A 20620-nucleotide genomic window follows, 5' to 3' on the forward strand; every position below is an offset into this window, starting at 1 on the left:
CTTTAGGACAATTACAGAAAGTGTATGCATCCATGAATTTTTTCCAATTTAATAGTTGCCTTATGTCTAAAACACAATAGTTGAGATCCATTCCATACTAATTCTTTTTCTGTGTTATGCACCGGAGATGATCTCATTACCATTTAAATTTGTAATCAATTTTTAAAGCTTTTTAAGACCCTGGGATCAGTGCTACGTGGGACAGTGGCTTCCACAGGTTAATTATACACTGAAAGAGGAAATGTCATTTAATCAACTTTAAGTCCTCTATCTTTTCATTCCATGAAAATAAGCAAAACTAGTGTAACTAAAATATTTGAAGCAGAGGAGACTGCTGACACGACTCAGTATTTAGATGAACGGTTAGTGTCTGAGTGGGACAGTTAAAATGTGCAAAGCTGAGGAATTTGCATCTTCCATCAGTTCCCTCAGGGAAGGAAATAAAAACTTCTCTATGCTGAGTGTCTGTTTAGTTTTGTGACACATGTAGACACTGCAGAGCAGAGCTGACAAAGCTTTCCTCCTTCCAGCTGCCTGTTCTCATCCATTTCCAGGACAGGAAATCCAGCAGGACCCTCCTCACTGTGCAGCCAGAGCTGGGTCCTGTGTGTGCATCAAGGCTTCAACACATCCCTGCAGCCCCTCCAGGGTCCTGAGGGAGTTCTGCTGGCTGGGGGAGATTTCTGCTGCAAGAACAATTTATTGCCATGTGCTGCCAGGTCCCTGATTCCCTCCCACGGGATGGACCCCTGGGAATGGGCAGCAGTTTGCATGAATGGCCCTTTGGGATGTAAATCCTACACTTGTGCTGGAGGCATTGGGAATGACATGAAGCAAAGTAAAATAGGAGATGTCCAGGAGGTGTTGGTGGCAAATTTAATGGTGAATTGCCATTTCTTTATCTGCAAATCTCCCTCATCCTATCAAACAATATTTAATTAATATTTCTCTGGAGATTCCGCTTCTCTGACATAAAGGTGTGGCTGGGGCAAGTTCATTTATTTCTGTTCATGCGCACAGTTCTTTTGCAGTAACAATGCACCTGTTATCCTTTTTTTTGGTGAATTCTGTAGGTAACTCTTTCCTCTCCTTTTACAGGTGACACGGTAGCAAAGGCTAAACCTGAGGGCCACTCCCAGAACTATGGCACGTGGAACTGTTCCTTGGCTGTCACACAGAGACCCTTTTTTGTCATGCCGTTATTGACTTCACCCTTCAAACTTGCAAAGGAGTTGGGAAAAAGGGACAGCACTTCTCCTTTCAACTGTGGCTGCAGCTCCTGAACCTGGATTTTGCTATTCAGTGGCACATTACAATCTTAAAAGAAAAATCAGGGAGATTTGGTTCTACCTGAAATGCACCTTGGATTCCCAAGGATCTGAGACCTGGCTGCAAATTGTGGAAGAACACACCTGAGCTTCTTGTGGTGCACCAAGGATAAGACTTTCCTAATGACACAAAGATATGTAAAATTGTTTTAAATGAGTTTAGGTCATGAATGTAACTTAGAGGATCATAGAAAATGCTGTTGTTAGAACTGGTACAGATGATCTCTAAGGTCCTTTCAACCTCTATGATTCTATGGATTTGTCTGAGGTGTTTCTTGCATACAGTAAAACATAAAGATACAAAGCTGATCCCAGTGAATTGATGGGACTGTGTTAGTAAATTATGTCTTAATGTATTTTCAACTGTAATTTAGTACCTATCAAGGTGGTATGAAGGTGAAAAGATGGAACTTATAGAATTAGTAGCAATTATTGTAGGGCAAACTTTGGTTATAGCTGTGCAATTAGATTTATTTCCTTAGATAGTTCTAGGTAGTTTAACCTTTACATTCATAAGTGATGGCAGGAAAGCATGAGGAAGAGATAAAATTTGAAAGCAGGCATAGTTTTTCTTGTCCTAAAATAAATCCATTCTCTAGGGGAATAGCAAAGTATACATATTCCTTGCCTCTTTGAATCTAGATATGGAAAAGAATTTAGCCATTAGCTAGAAATATTCATTGAGATGCCTCAAAAAAAAAGGGAGAGCAGGCTTGTACTGCATAAGGAAGGCTTACTGGAAAGGGAGTAATTTGTTTGGATTTTCATTGCTTTGGTTATATCCTAATAGGTAACATACTTAAAATTCATAAGCAAAATTCTAGATAAAAGTAAATTTTCAGTTTCAATTAGTTCTTGTTTAGAATGATTATAATAATTAAATGTCCAGTTCCTTGACAGACTGAATTTCCAAGTGGTTACATTTTGAGACACATAATTGTTCCCTATTATTGTAGATGCATTTCATGCTCTTTTTCTTATTTGCCTGTGAGAGATTTTTTGTCATCAGTCTTCATAAATAGAATAGAGGGTAGAGGTGAAGCTGTAGCCAGTCTGCTCCCCGTGACATTGCAGCAGACTGAAGTGCAGTGGTGCAGATGAACTGCTGGTGACCCAGAGACAGAAGTCATTGTTATGCTTTATGTAAATATTGGGGTAACAATGCACATCCAATTTTTATACAGACTGAAAGGTGGAAAAAAAAAAGCTGTCTAGTACTAATGTAAGTCATTGTGCATAAGCTCTCTAGTGTAGGGGAAAGATCCCATCAGCAGTGGGAAGCTGATCAGGGTCATAATTATTAAATTCTGATTTGCTGGAGTGAGTGGGAGCATTCAGGCAGTTAATTCCACCAGAGTCAGTGGTGGAAGGATCTGGCCCTGTGTTTTTTTGGTTTTGATTTTCTCGGTTTAGGTCACTTTCAATTGTGTATTTGATTACAGCTGGGATCATAGTGGTCATTGTACTCAGTGATAAGCAAACGAGATTTTCTGCTCTGTGCTTGGACAGCTGAACAGTTAATAGACTCTGCTTGCCCTAATGAGCTCTACATTCCCAATATTTTTCCATTGTTTTGATTTTCTGATTAAATTTTAAAATTACCTTTACTATTTCTATTGTTTCTCTGCATATATATTCATGGTGTCCTCAGAGGAGATCCTTTTCATTTGTTATTTGTACAGTATTGACCTGTAACTGGAATTTATTTATTTTGGTAAGTGTTCTATGGTGATGTTTAGTTAAAACTGTTGCTGAGATGTTCTAGGTGGGGAAAAAAGAGTTTTAGAAAAAAGTTGTCTATTTTTGAAGGTAAATAGAAAGAAAACAAGTTACTTTCCAGTGGTACGTCAATATGGAAAGTTTTCAATTCAGTCCTACCTCAATGGGTGCAATATGTCACATGTTCTGAAATGGCCCCCTGGAAGCTTTTGCTGTCACTGAGGAAAGGGGAAAACTACAACGTAAATTTGGTGGCATGGGACTATGAAATACAGCCCAAATAAATGACTTGCCTCCCTAGAAGCCCAGCCCATGGCAGAGATTTTATTCCTAAAGAAGCTTTGTTCCAGAGGATCTTGGGTGGATTTACAGCCTTTTCTGACTCGTTGCACAGGTGCTGTGATGTGTGCCTGCCTCTCATTTTGGAGCAGTGCTGCTGCTTCCAGTGCTGTTGTCTGGCATCTGACACCAGCTCTGCCCTTCTGCTGAGAGGCAGCAGAATTCAATCTGTGCCAGCTGCTCTGCCAGGGGAAGAGAGAGATCCGTGCCTCAGATCCTTGGTGTGCTCTCTCTGGAGCAGTTTGTGTCTCACTGCTGCTTCTAGAGGAGCAGTTTTGGTAAGCAGCAATCCTCACCAGCTCTTTGCAGCCTCAGGCTGCTCCCACTGTTGAGCTTCTGGAGGCCAAATCCTGTGGGCCATCACACCCAGGGTTTTGTTTGGACAGACACTCTCCTGTGCTGGTTCAGAGAAAAATCCTCTTGCTCCAAAAGTGGCAATGTCTTTCCATGCAGTTTCAAACAAAGATTATTGCAGACACTTCTCTGATGATATAGTAATATCCAAGCTGAGCTGATTCATATCCTGATTATAACTTTATCTTATTTCTTAACTGTGTTCTTTTTGTCCCTCATCAGGCTGACCCTGAGGCCTTTCCTTTCCTCCAGGTGACATTTGAGTAGGCATAAAATAACCTTGGCTTCTTCATGGCCTTTTTTCTCCCCTCTGCCTGCCTTTGTAGCCCTCCTTTGTAGCAGTTTTGGTGAATATTTTTGAACATAGATTGCCAAAATGATGTTCTTTGTTTGGCCTCTGCCATTGCTGGATTTTGGGAGTGTTGAACACTGCCAGGACTGACTGGTGAGGAGCTCCATTCCATCCTGTCTCACTTTGAGCAGGAAGTGCCACTGCTCACTCCCCAGCCATTCCTTACCACCGTCCTTCTCTTCTCCAGCTAGATAAGGAAATATCTGTGGTATCAAAATAAATGCTTGAATATATAGATTAAACTAGATCTATGGCATTTTATTTATCTAGAAATTAAATTATCATAATATAACTCCCTTCAAGGTTTCCCTTGCATCCTACAACTCTGTTAAATTCATGATAGATTTTTTCCATTTTCCATTTACCTCTAAGTCTTATCTTCAAGGATTTTTGTTCAAGTCTGGATCTAAAGAGAGTGGATAAATTTTTTACACTTGCTGTAAATTTTCTCAAGGGTTAGTTTATAACAAACCTACAACAATAGAAAATGGCTTTGAAGACTCACAGTTTGCTGGCAGACTGAAAAGACCCTGAGGTAAGAGAACAGTTAAGACTTCTGTCATAACAATAGATGCTTCTCTATCTATTGAGATAGAGATGATCCTGTAACAAATATTTGGGATAAATTAGTACCTCTAAACTGCAGTAATGTCACTTAAAGAACTGCTTTTTGCAGTGTCTCTCAGCAATGCACTGGGATAATAATTCTGGACAAACTCAGAATGGATGTGCTCACCTTGGATGTGGAATGTATTGGTTATGGTTCAGGAGGGTAGTTTTTTGAAGGTTAAGGCTTCAGGGATTCTCACTGCCTGGAAATGAGAATTCTACACCTGAAAACATGAAGTATGTACTGTTTTTCACTTCAGTTACCTTAGATTTTCAGAATCTCATTTTCAAGATTTTCAACTAAACAATGATGAACCTTGGAGCTTTTCTTCTAAATGATGACTTTGCCTTGATGAATAAGCATATCTCCAAATAATTTCCTTTATGTTTTTTGCTGTTAAAGTTACTTAAAAAGACAAACAAAAAAAAGTGCCTGGGCAGAGTTAGCAGCTTGTAATTTAGAGTCTAGATCTCTGCGGTGTGAATACATCTCAGTTACCAGATTTTTCTAATTTGCATGAAATTTCACAAATGGGGGTTAGAATAACAGCATGTACCAACCTTCAGGAGACCTTTTGCATTTTATAAAGTACCACAGCTTTATTATGGTTATGAGGACAAAGTCACCCACCAGGAGAAATTGAGTAAAAACACTTCAGGGGCCATTCTGCCGTGCCCTGTGTGTATGAGTGTGACATTCCCATTAATACATAGAAATCCATGCACTCAAAAGAAGAGCAGTTTTGGTAGCATGTTTTATTGGTAGCATATTGTTATTACAATCATTTATGCAAAATGATAGTCAGTGAAATGCTGCCAGAAAAATCACTGCAGGCTGCTCTGAATGTGGAGGCTCAAGCCTGTGAAAAGCCAAAGTTGCATTTTACCAGCCCAAGATGGGTCCTGGAAATGAATGTATGTTTCTGGTCCTTTGAGGAGTAATGATTTGTAAAAGGTGCAGCCATGAGGGAGGCTTAAGTGGAAAATCAGCTCTGTTTTCACTCTCCCGTCCCACTGCATAACAGCTTGCACCTTCAGTCTTTGTACACTTTTCTGGACTGAAACTCAGAGATTTATAAATCTCTTTTAGCCAATGTAAGTTTTCCATTCTAGAAGGTGTCTAAGAGTGTGGTCAGAGCACAAGTGGTTAAGCAGTGATCTTATCAGGACACTGATAAGCTGAATTTAGCTGATTTAGCTGAAATGCTGGTACCATATTTCCTTGTGGTTATAAAGCAAAGTGAGGTACCTCAGGCTGCTGTGAAGGTTGCAGCTTTTAAAGCCCTCTTAACTCTCTCAGTTTTCTGTCTCAGCCATAACCTGCATTTTATCTGCCTCATAGAGGTTATTTAAGGACACTGGATAATCCAGCACTAGCAGTGACTTCTTAATTTTGGGATAAACTTTTTTATCTTTGTGAATGAAATTTTGCAGAACTGACTCCACTTACATGCTTGGTGTTTAGGCACTGAAGTCCTCCAGCAGAGAAATAGGAACACAAAAGTTTTGTTTGCTTACTGGAGCTGAGCTTCACTTGATCACAATCCATGCTGCCATGAGGTTGCATGGGTTGGTACAGGAATTTCCACAAAATTGTATAAATTGTAGTAGTTCAGCATCCCTTCTGCTCTTTAGTGTTCTCTCTGGGTGAAGGTTTGGGGATCCCATTGATGGTTCCTGGCTATAGAATCCTGATTTGTGCTCTTTGCAGTTTAAGGTTGTGGGTGGATGTACTTTTTCCCATTTTAAAAAAGCTTTGAACCACCAAAGAGGTTTTTCACAGAAATGCCTTCCAGTCAGAAAACTTCTTACTGGGTCTTCTTAGTAGAGGAAATGGTTGGCTCAGACATGAAAAGAAATCTGTGAGGGGCAAAGTTCATCCAACCCCACAAATGCTCTCAGTGAGCCAGAAGAGTGGCAATGTGACATGGGTAAGATAACTTTACCTCAGACACTTCATGTTACTGATACAAAGCATAATTCAAGATATTTCAAGGGCTCTTAACCTGTGGCCTTCATACCTGAAGCCTTAGAGAGCCACAATAAATTGCAAAATAATTTTCATGCAACTTAAAGGAACATCTACGAGGCCATCCATGAGCCACCATGAGAAGGAGATGAACATTACAGCAGTGGAAAAAGAGCCTAAAAGGCAGCACAAAATTAGTTACAGAATCTATTTATCTGCTGTACAGTACTTTGCAGATCCACCCAAGCTCATCGTGCGCTGGGTGATTTTCCAGTTTACAGAATCACGATGATTTTTTCTTTACCATGTTTTTTGACAGATATTCCCATTGCTTAAAATTCACCAGAACAAGTGATTTGCAAGCAAAATTGTCAGCTGTTTGCTTACCCTTTAAATTAAGTAGCTCACAAAGTAATCTACTACAGTGGTAAAATCAATGTAAAATGCATTACTCTAACTCCCAACAAAGTAAAATCGGTGCTTTGTAAAACAGCCCTGCTATTCACAGGACTAAACTCTGCTGTCACTGGGATTCCTGTGGAACTCCTGGAGCTGATGAGTTCACAGGGGTGCAGATGAATGCACAATGATGTTCTCTCTCTGCCTTTTGAAGATGTGCCTGCAGTCAGCAGGAGGCATTAGCAAATCCGTGAGGAATAGTGCAGGAAGAGCAGAGCAATGTGCTGCTGCTTTCAACAACTTTTTCAGGGCCTTTGGAAAGTCATGGGAAAAGTGCTTCCTCCTGCAGTGGCCCATGGCTTTCAGAGCCTGAGGATTAGGTGCACAAGTGCCTGCCCATGTTAGCAGTGAGCTCAGGGATTCTTGGTTCTGCTTAATGTGCATTTTTTACACAGGGATGGTGCAAGATGTAGTGTGGCTGTGCTGAGTGTCTAAATATGTATTCCAGGCCTTGCAAAGAAGAGGCCAAGGGGGCACTCCCACCCTCAGATGGATCAGGGTGTGTGTGAAAGGATTGAGCTCTGCCCCCACACGGTGCTGTGTCCAGAGATGTCCTCTCTGTTCATGTGCTAAGAATCCAGTCTTCTGACAGCAGGAAAACACAAACAATTGCAGAGGGGATGTGAATTCCTGCAGCAAGGGCTAGAAAGAACGTTTTTTGTCACTTAAAGCAAAGCAGACAAGGTAGCACATCCCACAGGACACTAATGAGCCACCTGATAACACTGAGTGCACACCTGACCCCTTGACACGGGAAGCGAGGATGACAGATGTACTGTCAAAATACAAATCTATCAACTTCATCATGTAAATCTACCCACAGATGCTTTACAGTGGAGATCTGAGGGCAAACAAACATTTTAACTTACAGAGTAACCTTGTAAACAGGAACTTTTTACAAAAGACTCCAGTTAATAATTTATGAATTGTAACAGTGTCATGAGAAAAGGATTCTGAGCATTGATTTTTGGCATTGAATGACAACAAAGCCAATTCCCCAGATTCCACAATAATGATGCACTCACTCTTCTAGTGTTGGGGTGTATTGATATTCATATTGCATTTGCATAAAATCCTGTCTCTCATCTTTTATATTATTCATTTGGTGCCTTCCATCTCTTTCCCAAATGTGTTGAGTTGTTCCCTTAAACACACAGATTTCTATTCTGCAGATTTCTGTTCAGAGTCACTTTAGGATGCTGAGTTTTGCTCTTTAATTAGGTCTGTAAAGAATTCGGTGCTTAGATCAGGAATTAATTCTGTTTTCTTGTTTATAAGTAATTTATTGTGACCTCTTGAAATGATAGCATTCGCCCTGTGTGATGACAGTTAATTTTCCAAGATGTGACAAGCACAGTTTTTAATTAGATTAGGGTAATCATGTCAAAAAAAAGAACTTTCTTTTATGAAGCATAGGAATATTTGCATTCTTTTAGCAAAACCTTTTTTTCACATGAATGAAAATTAAGCCTAGCAACGAACAGATCTGGAGTGTTGGAGCTCATGCAAGAAGAAATTTTTTGAGCTGTTTACAATACCTTTCAGGACTCTTCTTACAGAGCTGCATTTGTGGTACATGTTTATTTATGATTAATGTATCAATATTTTAGTTTCTATTTTAAGGAGGCTTTATCCAAATATCTGTAAGCATTTTTGCAGGGAAACCTTTAAAATATGGATTGGGTATAGCTCTAAATGTTGTGTCTTTTCCCCCCTGTACCCTTGAGCAGTGATGGCACAAATCCAATCCCTTTTGGATGTTCTCTCTTTGGGGAGAGACCCTGATGGATGGGGAAGGCTGGCTGGGCTATGGGGGGAGGTTTTTCTGTGTTGTTTTGACATGAATTCATGAATGGAATCTTGGTTTATCCATTGGAATTCTGAATTCACAGCATGCAAAAGGTGTGGGGTTTTCAACATGATCCACCTTTGAAGATATTTTAGTTTATAGCTCTGATGAGGTTATTTGAGTCTGCCAAATCAAATCAGATTTTGCTGCTCCTTTGGAGAGAGGTACTTCTGCAGATCTGTGGTTTAATGGGCTGATGGCACTTTCAGAGATGCTACAGTTTTCTGAATTGCTGCAGGTGCACTGATGGGTGAGACACTATAGGCCTATTCTGAGCCATTAATGCTCACTACATCAGGAATATTTCAACAGAGTTATGTTCCTGGATCATTGATCTGCTGATCCATAGGTGTGCAGAATTATGTTCTGTCAGACAAGCTGAAAGAGGCAGGAATTTTTTCTGTATTCTCCACCAATATTTTTTTTTCCCTTATGGGAGGGCCAATTCAAGGATTGCTTTGGAGATTCTAGAGGTGCTTTTAATGAAGGAATGACATTACTGAGCCTACCAATTGTGTTTTACCTGCTGGATAAGTAGACATATATATATAGAGAGACATATGGATAGATAGATATATCTGCTATTCATATATACATGAATAAATAGCCTGTGAAATTATGAACTATTTCCTTAATGTTTTTTCCCACTGCACATTGTGCTCTGGAGTGCGATTCCCCGTATTCTCAGATCTAGGACAAACCAATATTTGATGACTGATGAAGCCACTCCTTTAAATTTTTTTAATTTTTTTTTTTAATCTGTCAAGTTCATCATTGTCCTGTTCTGCACCTTTGGGGTTTGGCTCCAGCTGATTTCAGGGAGTGCCCAAGCAGGGAGAGAGTGTCACCAGCTCGAGAGGAATGCTGGATTTGGTGCTGCTCCTAGCCAGAGTCCTGCCATGGAGATTGTGTTTGAGATGCAGCTGCAGGCAGGGACACACAGGCAGTGCCAGGCTGGTTGAATAAATTCAGATAGGTTGGTAAATGCAGTGGATATCCTTTATCCATAGAAATCCCGCATGAATGATGGAGCCCAAAGGTTTTCTATCAATGCTGGAAAGCAATTCTGTCCCCCTCTGCTCTATTGCTTGTGACAGTGAGAGCTGAGAAGCCAGGGCTGTTCCCATCCTGTCCCCAGGGCACAGGTCCAAGGAGAAGCCAGACTGGTGTTTCCCAAATGTGGATTCCTGCAGCCCAACTGCCTACGAGCCAGTTCTGCTATGTAGCAAGCAGGTAATGTGAGATGTAAGAGCTTTGCCAACTTGTCTATCAAATACTGACTGTGTGCAGCTACTGTGAGGCTTTACAGGCAGTGGAAAATTTGGCTGTGTGGTAAAAGCTGCTGCTATGCTCATTCAGCCTGAGACGTAGATCTAAATTTTCCTCATTTCTGTTCTCCTTTTCCTTCCACTCCTTATATCCAAACTGTGCATAAACACACATTCAAAAGGCAGTGAGAGATAGTCATTAAAGCCTCCTGCACTGCTCTTGCATGGACAGAATGAGATGAGAGTCATTTATCCTTTCAAAACAGCACAATTTGTTCTTCAAGAGTGTTGACAGTATTGTGCAGGGTTCTTACAGACAGGTGCTGCAGAATGGTTTCTGTAAAGGGCTAAAGGTTCGCCAACTGCTCTGTGGCTGCCACCAGCTGCCATCCTGACACAGCAGAGCCACCCTGAGAGCTGTGGGGGCTCACTGGGACCCTCTCAGTAGTCTGTGGTGGCAGAGCTCACAGAGCTCACTGTGGAATGCCCTGGAAGGATTTCCTTTCATGCTGTTGCTCTGAGCTGCAGCATGCATGGCACAGCAGAAGTTGCATTATCACTTTTCTGTTGGCCCTGTTTATAGCTCCTGCTGGGATGGATTTGCATCAGGGGTAGGTGAAAGCATGACTGGCATGTAACAGAGAGCCAGTGTCAGGGGGGAGACAGGTGGAGATTTTCCAGGGGCAGAGGAATCAGCTGCTGGCTTGCATCCCCCTCCAGCACTGGCTTAGCCAGTTGGGTGCTGCAAAGCAACAGGGAGAATCCCATTTATCAGTATTTTGCTTGTATGTGTGGCAGGGATTGAATGCACAATGCTGTGCTGCCATCAGGTTGCAGGAAGGGAGAGAAAGACAATGCTATATGAGAAACAATGGAATGTAAACAACATTTTTTAACCCTTTCTAATGTTTCTAAATTATCTTAATATTTAGAGGTAGAATCATAGAATAACCTGAGTTGGAAGGACTCACAAGGACCATCAAAGTCCTGGCCCTGTACAGGACAGCTCCAGAAATCACACCATGGGCCTGAGAGTGTTTTCCAAACACTTTTTGTAGGTTAGTGTTAACTGAAGGTGAGATGTAATACTTTACTACTTATTATGAGTGACAACCCTTTCATTTTCATGTGTTTACTAAATAAAATGTTGGATTTGCAGAGGCATTCCTTTATAATTGAAAGTATTGCGAAAAATCTGAAATTAATTTATTCAGCTTTATGAGCCAACTTTTCTTACTTTGTATTAGGTTTCTGCAACCCAAGCAGACTGTCTTCTGTGGCCCTGGAGATGTCTCTGCAAATCTCAATAAATCCTCAAACTTCAGTAAATGTCTTCTGTGCATTAGTCACATGTGAGTTTAATCGCCATCATGAGAGCCCATCCTGGGTCATGGAGCCATTTCCCTTGGAAATAATTACCCTCAGTTGCAGCATAATGTGTTAATAGAATTGCTTTAAAGCAGGAGAGCAGCCCCATTAGCACTTGTCAGTGCTCTGTGTATTTTCAGGATGTCTCTCACTTCTTTTGTGAGCCATTAGAACCACAGGGCTGGGACGCAGTAAATAGTCTGGTGCACCCTGGCAGCTGTGAGCGATGAGCTGACAAGTGATTTATCCAAAAGGAGACACCTGACACTGCAGAGGGGGCTGTTTGGTGCTGTGCTTGGTGCAGCTCTGCAGCCCTGGGGAGGTGATTTGTGTAACTGTGGTTCCTGGCTCTGCTCGGGGTGTCAGAGCTGCTGAACCAGGCGGTGCAGCTGCACATCCAGCAGTGCCCTACAGTGAGATTTTGTTAGCTCAGATCACCTCAAAACCAGAGAATGGAAAGGAAGTGTGAGCAGGAGGCACCTCAAACACACAGGGGGGTGTACAGGTGCTGCCCCAGCAATCCTGGACCTGCCTGAGCAGTGTGGAGCTGCTGTTGGAGTGAGGGTGTCTGTCCCAAACCTGCACCACATGGCCAAAGGTGTGTCCTGGGGAGCTCTGGGCTCAGCTCCTTCTCATGGAGAAGATGACTGACTCCACATCCTGTAGAAGATAGAAGAGAACAATACAAGAGGTACAAGAAAAGGGGAGCTGGCAGCTCATTTGGCTGCATGATGGTTTTGCTCAGAAACAGCATTTATTTTCCATGGCATCTGCAATCTCCCTTCACAGAACTCTCTGTTCATTACATTAAATTGGAAGCAAATGTAGGAAATACGTGACTGTGGTTCAGTATATATTTTCATTGCTTTGCTTTTGCAATTAACTTGTTGGCATAGAAGTCATTATCTGATGACATTTGGGAACAAAAAACCAATATTGTCTGGGGCAGAGGAATCCTACCCATCTCTGCAGCAGCCATTAAGATAAACACTTCTCTGGTTTTGTGCAAGCAACCTGATCACTTTTTTGGCAATTTAAATCAGCTGATATCATCACCATGCTCCAGACTCCATCCCAGTGCCAAAGGTTGGTAAGTAATAAATGTTCAAGTCAAAGCTGACCCTATGCAGGCCTCCCAGAGCTTCAAAAAAGCTCACAATATTTCAGCCACAGCAGGTGCATTCTGTAATCCTTTATTAAAAACTCCTGCCACACATCCCCCCAACATGTGGTGGGGTCTTATGCAGATTAAATCTGACATGCTATGAAGTCACTACAACCTTTTCCTTACTCCTAATTAAAGGAAAGAATGCCAAGAAGAGAATAAAATACTCCTGAAGAGAAATGTGAGGCAGGTGGGTAGAACTGATTGTGGTGTGTGGCAATCACTAAGGCTCCAGGTTCACAAGATGGGGAAGGTGCTTGACCTGCTGTTCTTCCTGTGTGTGTGCTTAAATTAAATTGTAGGCTTTCTGTGAGAGGAAACTGACTTTGTTTAATTAAAAGCCTCTCTCCTGTTCTACCTGGACTTCTAATTCCAGGGTGATGTGTAGGCACACGGTGCTTTGTCTTCTCAGGGTAATTAGACTTAGTAATGCAGCTGTCCTGTTTACAGTGTAAATCCCCCTAATGATAAATGGAGTAGACTTTTGGAGAAACCCTGATGATACTTCAGACAGGGAGAGTGGGTGATCTTTGCAAATAACTGGTGGGTAGAAAGTAAATCATTATCTGCTAATAAGCCTCTGATTGCTGGGTGTTTTATACTGTGGAAGATTAGGGAAACTTGACTTTGCTTTATTTCAGTCCTGGCCATGGAGCTGAAGCACGAACAGGAGTAACTGGTTTGTATATGGGTGAAACTGTGACCTTGTGTCTTGAGAATCTCTTTGAGAGTTCACACTACGGCAGAAGCCCTTCTGTGGTGCTGATGAGAAAAATGTGACAAAAAGGCTTTAGAAATGGAAAATCTGCAGTAATATTTGGGGCAGATTCTGTGTTGTGACGCACCCAGTGACCTCAGCCAGGTGAGAGAACCTGCTTAAACACTCTGTAGCCAAATAGCAGAAGACCTCTGTGTCCCAAAACCCCCAGAGCATCAGGGAGAGAGCTGATTAAGGGTGGAATGAGGACGTGCTTTTACCCTTGTTTGCAGGTGTGCTCCCGAGGAGAGCAGAGTGTGCCAACTGCAGTCCCTGACTTGTGCTGAGGCAGGGCTGGGGACCAGGAGGGAGAGGTCACTTCAGCTGTCAGATTTCAGAGACCAGAGACTGCTCAGCAGGGAAGCGATGAGGAAACATATGGTGTGGTGGGAGGAGGTGACAGTGGCAGTGAAGATCAAGAAATATAATGAGAAGCAAACTTTTTGTGGGGTGCTGCCTTTAGGAGTGCAGTGTCAGAGGGCAGGAGCTGGTGAGAGCGGGGCCTTTTGTGTGAAGGGGAATCAAATAGGGTAAAGACAGGAGCTGAGAACAGGGATGAGCCCTGGGAGGGAAATTGCCTTCCGTCAGGCATGTTCTTCCTGTGGCATGTGTCAGCCTGGAGGCCAGGGGAGCTGTGGTGTGAATTAGAGGAGCATCCTAAAGATGGATGTACTGTGTCCATTGGTTGCTCTTCAGAGGAATAAAACTGAGCCCTCTGGTTATTCTCTAGGTCTGGTTTTGATTCAGCAGGAGACAGGAGGTATTTTCCTAGCACAGATGATCCCACAGCCTTGTGAGGAGGGAATGGCCATGGGAGGAGATGTGCCACCAGCCCATCATCCTGGGGCTCACTCACTCACTGGGACCTTGGGGCAGCTCTGGGAGAAAGCAACTGGTGAGGTGTTCATTCAATTGGACTGAATCCCATTTCCCCTTGCTCCATTGCATTTCAGCTACAAGGGATGAGTTGGGTGGCTTTACCTTTGCTTGTTTTGTGTTGTGTCACACTGTCATTGCAGCTGGTGTGGCCAGGCACAAAACAATTCTCTCTGCAATGTCTGGTGCTGATCCCAGGTGTGCAAAGCCCACCAAAGAGAACTCGAGGAGCTAATTAATCATCACCATGTCCACTGACCATGCTCAAGAACTTCTGGACATCTGAATATCTGCTACAATTTGTTGTAGAGTCCTTGTGGCTGTTATGGCACTATGGGAATAGTTTCCTGACTGCTGAGAAATTCAAGATTTGAAAAGTGCTGTTATCTCAAATTGAGACAGCAACCCAAAATCTCAACCATTCTTATTCATCAGCTGAGGGAATTTAAAGGAAGGAGCTGGCTTAGTTGAAAAAAACCTGTTTCAGTAAATTGCAATTACTGCAGTTTGAGTTCAGACTTTCTAAAATGTAAATGAAGTATTTGCTGATCATTATAAATTTCAAAGGAAGAAAGCAGGTCTATGTGAAATTCAGTCTGTTTCAAGTAAAAAAGTATATTAAAAAGTAGTTTAGGTTACAGATTTTTTTTTCCCCAGCTAACAAATTTTTGAACAATTCTTAAAATGTTTTGAATTAGGTGAAATGGCATTTTCTGATGTTTCCTCAAAAAATTCCCAAATTGTTTAATGATCTAACCAACAACACTCTTCCGTGGCTTTTTGCCAATATGTTGGTGTATGTGTAATTATACTGGAATTATATTAAAAGTTTATTTCATAATGAAAATAACCTCAAGAGAAATGAAAATGGATACAGAGTTGCAAATGAAACACTCTGCAAAAAGTGAAATTTGCTCTGCAAGGAAATCCGTGCTCCACTTTCAGGTCTGAGGCGGTAATAAATTGAACACAGAATGTTTCACAGACAGTGTCAGATATAAAATATATTAATCTTGTCAGAGAGTGTACTAACTCTCCCAGATTTATGATCAGGTGCACTTAAGTGCTGTTCTTCTCATTAATCTTGATTTACAAACAGTAGCCTTCAGAAGAAGGGGTCAGAAGAGACAAGAGACTCACGGATGTGTTGCTTGGATAACTCACCTTCCCCTGCTGCCCTGTGCCTTTCAATGACACCCTTCCATCTTTAATTACTGAAAGGTCTTTAATCTTGTCTGAGTAAGGGCAGAATATGATGAATGTGAGGGGTTGCCTGTGCTACTCTGGGTTTGTTTTTTAACAAGAGATGTCATGGACGTTGGTGGGAACAGCAAGATAATCACATCTACCACAAGCAGGACTCGATGCTGAGAAAGTTCAAGAGGAGAGGGATGCACTGGGAAGAGGGGGGAAAACAGCAGGAGAATTATTGAGTGAAAACAGCCATGTAGAAAAAATACAGTTCCTGAAGAAACCGCATTTTAAAGTCTGCTTGGCACACATACTGTGTATAAAACCCTGTCCATCTGCAAAAGAATGTTCTTTTGTAATTTTTAAAATTATGGAGAGTGGGAAAACCAAGCTTTCACAGGAAATAAACTGGTAATTCCACTAGGTGATACTGGAGACAAATCAGTCTGCCTGCAGGCTGGTGTGCTAGATAGGATAACATCAGCCTGGATTTGTGTCAATGTGCTTAACCTGGAGGAGTAAATAACAAACCTCCCAAATCTACTTTTAATTCATAATAGGAATGGAACAAAAGAATTCATCTGATGAAGCTGCAAAACTGCCAGATGGGGGAAGGTAGGTTTATACCAAATGGAAATAATTTCTAACTTCTTCTCTGGTATAGTCTGTCATCTAAAAAATGTCAAGGACAGATTGAAGCATCCAGCACATTCTCCCTGCTCTTGCTTTTCTGTACTTTCTCTGTGGGTATTAACCTGCTGGAGCATCTGTGTGTTGAGGGCAAGGTCAGTGGCAGTGTGGACTAATGGGCTTTGTAGTTCTTCCAAATGGGAGTAGAAACTCATGACATTTGATATTATGAGGGCTTTGGGAAGAGTTTTGGCATGAAACAGTTATCTGAGTTGTGAATTTAGGTCAGGAAGTAAATCCACCTTAAAGAAATATGCCTGAAGTGTACCAGAGTCAGGACTTGCCTGATACCCCCTAGAAAAATATTCCCCAGCTATTGATAAAACCCACCTTATTTTCTTCACAGCTCCCCTAGGTGCTTTGTTCTGAGCTTTAAGACCTCTCAAAATCTCACAGATGCCATGGGGGTTCATGGATGAGAATTCAAACTTTGATGTGGTTGGAACTTGAGACACTAATTGCTTTGAAAAATAGAACCAGGGCCTTAAGCTGGCATCAGATACTGGCTGGGAGCCATGGGAAAGGCTTGAGCACAAACCAGATATGCCCTTGGCAACGTAAGCCATCAAACAAGCAGTTGTTCCCCATTCCCAACCAGCTGGAGCTGGTGTACAGTTTCCACACTGAGTTTCAAAACACATTGAGTTATTATAATCCAGCCCAGAGGTGACAAATTCATGGATTACTGATGCCACCTAAGCAGCCAGACTTTGCAAGGTGTCAGACCCAAGGCACAGCCCTGACAAATGTGAGCAGCGTGCTTTTCCACAGAGGGGGAAACAACATTTCCATGAGCTGCTAAAAGAAATCCTTCCCCTCATCCTGCATTTTGGCTGTGCTTGGATTCACTCACTTCAGCCTCCCTGGATGCAGTTCAGGCCATCTGCTCCTCTCCAAGAGCTGAGCTCCTGGCGGGGCCCTGGTGTGCTGTGAGTGTCAGTGGTGCTGTCTGTGGAGAACCAGGACATTGTCCTCTGCAGGCTGCTGCTCACCAAGCCTGCAGCCCCTTCTCCATCTCTCCCAGCCATCCTTCCCAGTTAAAGAGAGGAAGAAGGGCTACATGGATGTCTGTGTGCTGTTCAAGGATGGGAGAACAGAGCCTGCCTCCAGGTTTAGGTTTGCTGGGCACCACTGACAGCAGCTATGTTGGGGTCAAACTGTCTACTTCTATTATTGTTATGTTATTGTGTTACTGTTATGAGCTGTTTCTTCAATTTTTATATCAAAGGCTGCAGACTAATGTAGGAGTGGAGGGAGGTGGTGACAAGAAGACCTGGGTGCCAGCAGAGCCCTCTGTGCTGTTTCAGGGGCTGCAGCCCTGTTCTGAGCAGGATGTTGGCCAAAGCGAGCCAGCTGGCAGGGAGCAGGCAGGCATCAAGAGGAGAACACATGTCAGAAGCTTCAAGGTCAAGGATCAGCTTTTGAAAAGGTTGAGAAAATTATTTATCTATTTATCATTGAAAGAAGGATTTTGAAGACTTGATTTTTTAATACTTATTTTGAATCCTGGCTTCTTTTTTTTTTTTTTTTTAATAAAAGAACTTTTCTGGAGCACAGAAACACTGACATCATTTTGGTTGTAGGTGAAAGTTTCTTTTCCAGGGAGAGCCATATGTACTTGATTAATAAGCTGACACTTCTCCACAACTTTTTGTTTTGCTGGCTTACAGATTCATGGGGTGACCTTCTTGGTAAGGATAAAGGGAATAGGCAGAGTGAGGGCATCTAAACAGTAGAAGAAAATACACAGTGATTTTCTTTCTGACTGGTTTGCTCACTTAGGACAAGTTGAGGCTTCTTTGAAAGGCAAAGCAGTTTCAATTATTCTAAGCCATGCTGGTGTGTAGTTTAGCCTCTGATCTCTGCTCTCATTAGTTGGTAATAATTCCAACAGGGTCTGGAATTCCTAGTGCTTCCAGAATACAAGATTTCAGATTTTGCATTAAAAAATTATGCCAAATATGTTCACCTCATAAGAAAATCCAGATAATAACATGATAGCTGAATGTCTTCATATGAAGTTTCCATGTGGTGGTGGGCAGCTGATCTATAATTTCATTAAGAGAGTCCAAAGTCTTTCTTTTTGGAGGAGAACATGCTGCTGATCATCTCATTTTCTTCTGTATGGGTTTTCTTCATGTGTTTATTTTTAAATCGTATTATTCAATGCAGGAATACTTTCTGCATCTGAAACTGAGGAACAGTTAACCCCTCCTCTTCATTTGTCTGGTATGTACTAAAATACATCCCAGAGTGTGGAATGTGTCCCAGACTTTCTGATGAGAAGGAGCAAAGGTGAGAGAGGTGTCTCTCCAAGAGTCTACAGCATTGATTCATGTCTCAGTGAGGCAGTCATGACTAAACGCAGCAGCCAAATTGAAATCCTGCCTAGTCTGACTGGGTTTATTGGCGTCTGATCTTGCAGTCACCTGACAGTGTCAGGCTTCCCCCTCTCTGCTCTGTTCAATGGTGCTGCAGAATGAGCAACTGTCTTCAGAAATGATTCAACAAATGGGGAACCTTGAAGAAATATTTTATGCAATTTGAGAAGGTTTAGGACACTGCTATCACAGCAACTCCATCCTGGTGGTTTCTATTTCCTGAGCCCTAGTGGGATTGGCTTCTCTCTGCTCTGCTGGACTCTGTGCAATTTTTTGCATTTGCATTTCTTTTTCAACTGGGTGCAAATGGTTTAACAAGTTAAAGGATAGGTCAAAGAATCTGATGTTCTTGTAAGGTGACAGAGTCAAATGCTCAGAGGCCTTCCTCCCACCAATGTCACCAAGGCCAGAGCTGTGGGTGGAAGGAGATGGCCGTCTGTGGCTGGGAAAACCAATTATTCAGCAAAGCCCCATCCTTTGCTAAATTAGCAAGTGTTGGTAGTAACTGCAAATGCACCATGCTCAGTGCTTGGATCTACCAGTGCTTCTCTGTGTATTGCCCAAGTGTCACTCAGAGTGAGATGCAACAGCAGGTTTCCAAGTTAAAAATTCAATGTTTTTTAAAAATATGTAAAGCATAAATTAACACATATAATGAAAAGCTGGATTATTTTTATCCCTTAGAACTGCTGCTCAGAATGTTTCTTTGTTTTGTCAGATTGGAAAGACATCAAATTGTTTTATTCATTATTTCTCCCCAATGGTTGCTTTCCAACTTCGTGTGTTTTGTGCTGTGTAGTTTGGAATCTTTTCAGATTGAAAAGTGCAGACAAAGAGACTCCCAGCTTGTTTTGACAGTGTCTTGTGTATTTTATGCACCTGTTTAAAGCAAACACCACCCCTTGGCACCCCCTCAAATATAATGATCTTTGATTTGATTCACTCCATGGACCTGGAATTGAGATGAAAACCTGTGCAAGGATTAAACCATGTGAATAATTTTAAAATTGTGCCTAAATACAAGTGCAGCAGGGTTCACCCCTGGAAACTCTCAAAAGAGCTTAAAGAAGACCTTTCATGAATAGTTTAAGGAGATATGGTTCTCTGTTGGGACTGGGGGAACAGGCTGGTAACCTTTTCTGTCACCTTGTGGATCTGTCTTCCATAATTACCTAATTCACTCTTTAAATTTATTTCCAAATAAGGAAGGATTGTTTTTAGATGGAAAGCTTAGTAACACCACAGCTTACTTGGTCAGAGAAGCATGAAGAGAGGATAAAGGAGAATATATCTGGTGCCAGAGGTTTCCCAGGAGTTTCAGCCAGGCCTGGGTTGGGCCCAGCTTGGAGAGGGATCAGCAGGACACGAGGCTGAGCTGGATTTATGGGTGTAGTTATCTAACAGCAGCTCCTGCCTCTCAAGGTCAGCCCACCCGAGGTGCACATACACAGTGATGGGAGAGAGGAATGAGCCATAAAACCATAAAATGTACAGCAGACTGAGGAGATGTCAAGTGGATTATTGCTTTGACAGGCTCAGGAGACCAAAGCACAGGTGCAGCCTCACAGCAGCTGATAAAGCAAGAGCTGGCTGCTAATGAGGGCTCCCAGAGCTGCTCATGCTCCAAGGAGACCATGGGTAGGAGCTGCTCCTTCCAAGGGTGAGGACAGGCTGAGACACTCCTGAATTGTCTAACCCTGCTAACACAAACACTGCTTGCTCTCTCCATCCTTGAGGAGTGTGGGATTTTCACCAGAGCTGTGTAATCCCTGCTATGAGGGAGCATTCCTCAGGAAGTTTTGGAAGGGCTGAGAACAGCATCCTGTGTTACAGCAGCCTTGGTGGAGTTTAACCATCAGTAATGGAAAACTGTGGGCAGTTTTTTCTCTGCTCCTGTGGGCAGAGAGGACTGGGGAGAGAAAAAGGTGCTGTGTTTTTTTGGTGCT

At 42.2% G+C, this 20620-nt stretch overlaps 1 protein-coding gene across 5 annotated transcripts in view; it reads left to right on the forward strand.

Annotated features, from left to right (window-relative positions):
* The window catches only part of TAFA4 (TAFA chemokine like family member 4), a 69519-nt gene extending 66584 nt beyond the window's left edge, over positions 1 to 2935 (forward strand). For 4 of the 5 annotated variants that reach the window (XM_064724186.1, XM_064724188.1, XM_064724191.1 and 1 more), the window contains one exon: positions 1099 to 2935. In XM_064724186.1, the coding sequence (XP_064580256.1) occupies positions 1099 to 1283 (185 nt within the window). In that variant the 3' untranslated portion in view covers positions 1284 to 2935. The remainder of the gene's footprint in view (positions 1 to 1098) is intronic. The other variant, XM_064724190.1, reaches the window with a different exon arrangement.
* Positions 2936 to 20620: the final 17685 nt, after the last annotated feature.

Source organism: Zonotrichia leucophrys, chromosome 12 (genome assembly GCF_028769735.1).
Source record: "Zonotrichia leucophrys gambelii isolate GWCS_2022_RI chromosome 12, RI_Zleu_2.0, whole genome shotgun sequence".
NCBI lineage: Eukaryota > Metazoa > Chordata > Aves > Passeriformes > Passerellidae > Zonotrichia > Zonotrichia leucophrys.